Consider the following 8,246-nt stretch of genomic DNA (forward strand, 5'->3'; position numbering starts at 1 on the left):
TGCTCCGGGCACTATAGGCTGCAAGTTCACTGCTCTGACTCCTAGCAACTCCATAGGGCATGGCTGAATGGTCCCGGGGACCTCCAGGTTCCTAGTCGTGTACCAGAGCAGAAGGCCCTATCTCTCTCCCATGAGGGCTGGTGGTTTCAAACTGCAAGCCGTGCAGTTTAAGTCCAACATGTTGAAAGCCCGACACTAGTGGGGAAAGATGAGGTCCGAAACGAAGGAGTGTGCACTGAAGGTGAGGTAAAGAGATTCGTAGTGTAGTCGCCCAGCTTAACATAAGGGACTCCATCTTGTTTCAAACTGCCTTTACCCCCTGCTAGCAGTTAGGCCCCCCTTCTCCTCTTCCCTCTCCCAGATCTCCCAACAAGACCTTGACTCTTCCAAGATGTCTCCAAACCCTGCCTGCCCAATTGGCAAGAAATGTACACTATCTTATAAGACCTTGAATTAGCACCTGCAGCTGTGCCGTTTGCCCAAAACACCATTCCCCTGCCAACCTGATAAGAATGTCACTGTTAGAATATCCCTCCCCTTGAGTCAGTCCCTATTTTGATCTATTGAAAGTTTGGAGTTTCTTTATTCTAGATCACGAAATTTCCAGGTGCTAGCCCACTCTCAGTCCAGCTGTTTAATAAAGGCTTTGACTATTAATATAGTGGTATGGTTGATCTGGCCCATTTATAACAGTTCCCAGCTCCAGGGACAGGAAGTTAAGCGTAGGCATTCACTGGAGACAACCCCTTTTATCTCTAAACTTTCTACCTTTCACAGGGACTCACATGGTGTGTGCTTTTCGTAGGTACCAAACAATATCCCCTAATTGGTAGCCTTCTGAGTATAGTTTCCTCAAGATACAAATAAATGGTTCACCCCATTTTCATAGACTGTGGGAAGTAATAAGATGAGGTACAGACGCCACAGGCATTGACCGAGACTCACTAGCTTTCTGTCATGCTGCCTTTATGACTTTGCCACCATCTGACAATTGAATGTGTGTGTATTGGCAAATATCTGGTTTATTCCTTGAATTGACGCCTCTGCATGGAAAGACTAACAGTAAATAATGTAAAGCCATTGGTTTAAAAAAAACTCTTCCAGAACATCTTAGCTATCTGTACCTTAGTGCTACCCTTCCAGCAGTCCCACAAGTGGATGGCTTTAATAAACACACGCACTTGCTCACAGTTCAGGGGGCTAGAAGACCAAGTGCAGAGAGCCAGCTCTCTCTCGCTCTCTCTTTTCTCTCTCTCTCAGTTAGTCTGGGGAATGGCCCTTGTCTCCTTTTAGCATCTATAAGCCTGTTATTCCTGAAGCTCTTATTGTGTCTTAGCATAAATCATCCCCGGGGGCTAGGAGTCTCCCAGTGAAGGGTCCTCAGGCCCCTAAGAGCACACCACGGTTTCCTTAGTGGTCGCAGCTTCCTCTGTCCCACGCTTGTTTCTGTCTCATCTCTTGCAGGATAAAAGGTGTTGTAGGTTACACCCTAGGGACACTCCCTCAGGTAAGGTCACGAGTAGGACTTGGTGAAGGGGGTGCCTTCTAGGGACAAAGGGGGAACCGATTGCAATGATCAATGTATACCGCCGCCTCCAGGAGGACAAACAACAGAAGTGTGGGTGAAGGGGACAGCGGGTGACATACGATATGAAAATAATAATCATTTATAATTCATCGAGGGGTCACAAGGGCAGGAGGATGGGGGAGGAAGGGAAAAAAACAGGAGCTGAATCCAAGGGCTCAAGTAGAAAGAAAATGTTTTGAAAATGATGATGGCAACGTATGTACAAATGCACTTGATACAATTGAAGTACAGATTGTTATAAGAGGTGTAAGAGGCCCCAATAAAATGATTTCTTTATTAAAAAAAAAAAAGGATGTGCCTTAACCCTTAATCCTTTCCTAGTGGATGGGCTCAGCACAGCTGCCACATTACACCATTACATAGCTGCCAAGCCACCTGGACTCAGGGCCCCGTTAAGTTTACATCTATTTCCGGGACCCAGTTCAAACCATGACAGCATGTTCCTCTTCCAAAGAGGGTCCATTCTCAAGGAGTAACAGCTCTGGAAGTCACCTCCGGGGGGATGAGACAGGTGGAGTGCTTTTGGGGTAGAAACCCAGGTCTAGGGGTCTTATAACTTGGCATTTTAATTTAGAAGGCTTTACCTATTCAAAAAATACGATACCTCTAACTACATCTCCCTTTCCCTTGGTCTCTAACTTTCTGGGTTCTGGTGGGATAGCAGATTAAGAGTTGGGGAGGCCTCTCTGCTCGGTCCTTAAGATCCACATTCCAATTGCTGCCCCTGAGGCAATAATCCAACCGTTGCACCTGACCCTGGGCTCTTGACATCAGTGTTGCTTTGCCGGCGGTAGGGATTGGCGATAAGCGCTTGAAGGGCAGCGATACAAGCAGCAGGCCTGGATGAGGGCCTGAGACAAGGAGGCGCATCGCTGCGACTGGGGGGCCTGGACAAAGGAACAGTGTGAAGGGGAAGAAGCCTGCAGGCCCCAGGAGACATCAGGGCTCCGCTCTCCAATCACAGCAGGAGCCAGGGACAGCTTGGACATGAGGGCTGTCGGAAGGAAATCTCACCATCTCCCTCCCAACCTACTTGCCCTCCATCTCCTGCCACTTCCTAGTAGGAGACTCCTGGAAAGGCTGTCCTCGGAAAATACGGGACTCCAGGGGATGGTGATGAGGGCCAAGGAGGGAGGAAGAAGGCAAGAGGTGTCCACTGAGCCACCGGTTTGAGCAGGCCGGTCCAGGGACTTGGGTCAGGCGCCGGACCCTTCGGCAAGCGGAAGCCCCAGCTCTGGGAACGCAGCTCAGCGCGCGGCCGGGGAGAAGCCCCAAGCGCCCCCCGAAGAGCCCCCCGCGTGCCCAGCGTTCTCCAGCCGCAGCCGAGCTCCTGCGCGGCGGGAGCGCGCGCGGGGCCGGGAGGGGCGCGCGGGCGCGCGGGCTCCGGAAGCGCCTTTCCCGGAAGGCAGGGAGGCGGCGCCGGCCTCGGGGGGCCGGGGGCGGGGGCGGCGTGCGCCCCGGGAACCCTCTCCTCCGCCCGGAGCCGCGCCGCTCGACCATGGCGGCGATCGGGCCGAGCGCGCCCGCGGAGCAGGCCCCGGGGCCCGAGGCGGAGGCGGAGGCGGGCCTCTCGGGGTCGCCGCCGTCCCCGCCGGGGCCCGCGCTGCCCCTGCAGCGGGAGCCGCTCTACAACTGGCAGGCCACCAAGGCGTCGCTGAAGGAGCGCTTCGCCTTCCTCTTCAACTCCGAGCTGCTCAGCGACGTGCGCTTCGTGCTGGGCAAAGGCCGCGGCCCCGCCGCCGCCGCCGGGGGCCCGCAGCGCATCCCCGCGCACCGCTTCGTGCTGGCGGCCGGCAGCGCCGTCTTCGACGCCATGTTCAACGGCGGCATGGCCACCACGTCGGCCGAGATCGAGCTGCCCGACGTGGAGCCCGCCGCCTTCCTGGCGCTGCTCAGGTGAGCGCGGCGGCCGGCACCTGGGCCCGGCCCTCCTCCCCCGCGCCGGGCCTCAGTTTCCCCTGGCGCCAGGGACGCTCCGGGAGCTTCGAGGTCAGACCTGGAAGCCGGACAGCTGGCTGCCAGCTGTTCAAATCAATGTCAACATCTGCATCCACCGCGCGAGCTGTTGACCAGGAAAAGGAGCTTGCGAGTCCCTGCAGTGGATTGTCGCCCAGCCTAAGTGTCCGTCCGTCCGTCCGCATAGAGTACGGCTCAGTATGGCCTGCCTGCCCTCCCACTGAATCTGAAAGAACACAGCCTTTGTAGAGTTGGTTTGGTTTGGTTAAGAAGAGAGCATTCGTTGAGAAGCCTTGCAGGTCTGATGTCTTGAGTAGTATTAAAAACTTCCCATTTCCATGTCTTTAGCATATTTGCTCCCCAAACCTCCACCCTAAGAAAGAGCATACCAGAAAAAGCAGTGTTGCTTTGCCTGCTCGTGTTTCTGCAGACAGTCTCACGTCTGCGTAAAAGAGGATCCTGTCGTCCGTGTTCAGGTGTTTTTTAAATGCCTCCAGGATAGTAGCTCTGACTGCTGTGTGAGTTGATCTAGTTGTTGGTTGTAGGGACACCACCCCAACTCCTGACAAGCGAGAATGTTGCTAAGTCCAGGGAGCTAGTCGTTGGACCTTACTACCTTTTAACCACAGCACTCCTGTGAAGGAGCTGCACAGATTGTGTACCCGATTTTGCAAAAAATGACAGAGGCCTGAAAAGGTCAAGAAACTTGCTTAAAATAAGGGAGCCGACTCGGAGTGTTTTCACTAGGGTCCATATTTTTTCCACTATATTTGGATTTTTAAAGAAATATTGATTGGCCTTGGGTTTAAGTGTTTGCCTGCCAGCTATTAGGTGAGAGGTTCAAGCCCATCATGAGCTCTGTGGGAGAAAGATGAGGCTGCCTGCCCCTGTAAAGATTTACAGCCTCGGGAACCCTAAGAGCAATACTTATAGAAAAACAAGGAGTGAAACAATGGATTGCCCACAAAGACTAACACACCATTCATACCTATTAAGATTCCACTAATAAAATAAGACACATTTGTAGGCCACTGGACATCCCCTTACAGAAGGGTCTCTGGGAGGGCACGAGCCAGTCAGGGGGCGATGGAGTAACGATGAAACATACAACTTTCCTCTAGTTCCTAAATGCTTCCTCCCTCCCCCCGCCCCACTATCATGATCCCAATTCTACCTTACAAATCTGGCTAGACCAGAGGATGTACACTGGTACAGATAGGAACTGGAAACACAGGGAATACCAGGACAGATGATCCCTTTAGGACCAGTGGTGTGAGTGATGATACTGGGAGGGGGGAGGGAGGGTGCGTTGGAAAGAGGGAACCGATTACAAGAATCTACATATAACCTCTTCCCTGGGGGAAGGACAACAGAAAAGTGGGTGAAGGGAGATGTCGGACAGTATAGGACATGACAAAATGATGACATAAATTATCAAGGGTTCATGAGGGAGGTGGGAGCAGGGAGGGAGGGGGAAAAATGAGCTGATGCCAGGGGCTTAAGTGGAGAACAAATGTTTTGAGAATGATGAGGGTAATGAATGTACAAATGTGCTTTACACAATTGATGGATGTATGGATTGTGATGAGTTTTATGAGCCCCTAATAAAATGATTGAAAAAAGAAGAAGGCCTTGCAAGGTTCCATTAGTAAATGTGTAACTTAGGAAAAGAAAAAATACTACTGGTGAAAAAAGAGCATACTTAACCTGAATGGTAAGAAGCGATAACAGTGATATAAAAAGATAATACTTGATGCCAACATTTCATTTTTAAAAGATAAATATCTGGTGACATTATCATAGTGTGGTGTTAAAACCCTTTAGAAAACAGTTTGGAGCTATACGTACACTTCCCCACCTTTTTCCAGCCCTTCCACACATTCTGAAGGAATATTCCACTCCTGAAAAAAATTGCCTACACAGAAATATTTTCAGTTACATTATTTCTAATAGTGAGGAAGTGTTCAACTGTAGGGAAATCCAGCCACTAAATATCATACTTTCAAAGACTAAACTGTGATAACATGGGGAATGCTGAACATACATGACATTTGAAATTACATGGACTATGATTACAACTGTGAAAAGAAAAGGAACAAACTATATACTAAGAGACAAAGATAGAAGGAAAGATATCAAAATGCCAGGCAAAGTAGTCAGGGTGCTGGGAGGATGGCTGTCTCCTTTGCTCTTTGTTGCGCACGTTTTGTATAATTTGGTTCATTTGCAGCTCACTTAAAGGGAGGGAGGTGGAGACTCAAGAAGCAAAGGTCTACATAATTTTGATTTTTGAGTTGAAGTTGACCCAGGGGATTGGAGATAAATATTTATTTAACTCAATTAATTTTCTAGACTAGAAGTATTGCTAGAATGGTCTGTGAGCCACTTGTGTTAAAACCTCTTGGGGTGCTTGTTAAATTTGTAGATCCCCATGTCTCCCTTTATACTATCATAATATTTGAATGTGCGATCCTGACATTTTTATCGCCAAGTGATATTTCTACCTGTTTGAGAGTCATCCATCTGAAAATTGTGTTGAGTAGAGTATTACTTTGAGGAAAAAATTTTGACAGCTAAGATGGGAAGTGTGTGTGTGTGTGTGTGTGTGTGAGAGAGAGAGAGAGAGAGAGAGAGAGAGAGAGAGAGAGCCAGGCTAGAAGCTCATGTCATATATTCACCGGTGCTGTTAATCAGTCCCTCCTTGTCATTAGAACATGAGCACATTCATTCTAGACTCCCTGATCTGTAGCCCAGTGCACTTGGATTTCTCAGGTAGTCACGGTATTTGTCCTTCTGGTCCCAGGCATTGTTCTATTCTCAGACTGATAGCTGGACTGTTTTTAACTTTAGGCATTGGCTGGCTGTAACACACAGTACTGGGCTTACTGACAGTTTGTACAGTTGGAAAAGCAGGTTGGTTTGGTCAAACTTTTATTGTACAACCTGATGAGTTGATGTTCCTTGGAAAGCCTTTGAACTGAGTTTGAAGCCCTATAAAAAGCTGTTCCTTTTGAACTGCCTAACCGTTCAGGTGTTTTCCAGTTGGTCTTTTGACAAATACTGTGCACCTCCGTTGTGCCAGTCACTGTTTTAGGTGTTGGGGGTACAGCAGTGAACAACTCCAACAGAAAGTCCTTGACCTCGTGGAGTGTATAATCTGTGTAGTGAGGAGAAACTAAAATTTAATGTGTTGAAATGTAACAGCAAGTCAAGGAGCCTAGGGTGCGGTGGGTAATTCTCAGCTGCTAAGCAGAAGATCGGCAGATTGAATCCACCAGCTGCTCCTTGGGAGAAAGATGTGGTAAGCTGCTTTCATAAAGATCAACAAAAGAAAGAGAGAGAGAAAAGAAAAGAGAGAAAAGGATCAACAACAATAACAACTAAAGGGAAAAAACCAAATGAAACTCCGATTGTTAGTTGACTCATCGTGACAGGGCAGGGCTACGCCATAGATTTATGAGACTGTAAATCTTTACAGAAACAGACTCCTTCCGCACAATGGTGGGTTTTCCAACTGTCCAGTGCTAACTCGCTATGCCACTAGGGTGCCTCCCGTAGAGATGATGACCTTGCAAATCTTAAGAGGCCCTTCTGCTCTGGCCTAGAGCCTTGTGGCAGGTTGGAATCAACTCAAAGGCAACGGGTTTGATTGCTGTTTAATACCAAATACTGAAAAGTATTTTTAAAAAATGATCAAGCCAAATAGAAAGGTTCATACTAGGCAGGGACAAGCATGAGTCATGGCCCTGAGTTTCTCCTGTTGGAGGGATGGCAAGAGCAAACCAGTGCGATTTGAGCACAGAAAGTAAAAGAACATGGATGATGAACTCAGAGATAGGTCAGGCGAGATCAGCAGGTCTTCAGTGTCCGTGGAAGGACTCTGAATTTCATTGGGTGTGATGGGAAACTTGGAGGGTTTGGACCAGGATCTGCTATGTAACTCTCCCAGTTGTTTGGTGATTAGACTGTCTGGGGAGTATGGGACTAAGAATAAGTTTTTGCAATAGTTCAAGTAAGAGATGGTGGTGGGCTGTATCCTATCACGGTAACAATGAACGTGATGAGAAGCGGTCACGTGTTTATGGGGAGCTTCTGAAAGTTTGTGGAAAAATTAAATTAGAAGATAATGGAATTTTCCCATGAAGTTTTTGAAGTTCCCTTGTAATTTGAAGGGTAGAACCAAGAGGACTTCCAGGACATCCCAAGAATACGGTATGTGGAATAGAGACATGAGTCCAGATTTTAGGAAGAGCTTTTCACTGAATACAGATTTGAAAATTAAGAGTGAATGATAGTCAAAGCATGAGACCAAATGCGATTGTCTAGGAAATGAAGGTAGATAGGAAGGAGCCACAGATCTGCACGAAATGGACTGCTGTCAGTGGAAGTAGAAGCAAAGGAGAATGGCTTCCTGGACGGCAAGTTTCAAGAAAGACAGACTACAAGAAAAAATAAATAAAAATAGTGGTCGTAAAAACCCAGGGACAAGGGAACAAGGAATCCAAATCGGTGGTGAGGAGGGTGTAGGAGGCCTCATAGGGCGTGATCAAGGGTAATGTAACCAAGAGGAATTGCTGAAACCCAGGTGGGGACTGAGCATGATCGTGGGACAAGAGGAAAGTCAAAGGAAATAGAGGAAAGAGCTAGGAGGCAAAGGGCATTTATAGAGGTCTAAATAAAGGCATGTACATATGTAAATATA

At 48.3% G+C, this 8,246-nt stretch overlaps 1 protein-coding gene across 1 annotated transcript in view; it reads left to right on the plus strand.

Annotated features, from left to right (window-relative positions):
* The first annotated feature begins 3,086 nt into the window (after positions 1 to 3,086).
* The window catches only part of LOC101644268 (BTB/POZ domain-containing protein 1), a 63,099-nt gene continuing 57,939 nt past the window's right edge, over positions 3,087 to 8,246 (plus strand). Inside the window, exon 1 of the mRNA XM_030884469.2 lies at positions 3,087 to 3,484. Coding sequence (XP_030740329.1) covers positions 3,087 to 3,484 — 398 coding nt within the window. The remainder of the gene's footprint in view (positions 3,485 to 8,246) is intronic.

Source organism: Echinops telfairi, unplaced genomic scaffold (genome assembly GCF_000313985.2).
Source record: "Echinops telfairi isolate 266 unplaced genomic scaffold, ASM31398v2 ScPeMD7_7;HRSCAF=31, whole genome shotgun sequence".
NCBI classification, from domain to species: domain Eukaryota; kingdom Metazoa; phylum Chordata; class Mammalia; order Afrosoricida; family Tenrecidae; genus Echinops; species Echinops telfairi.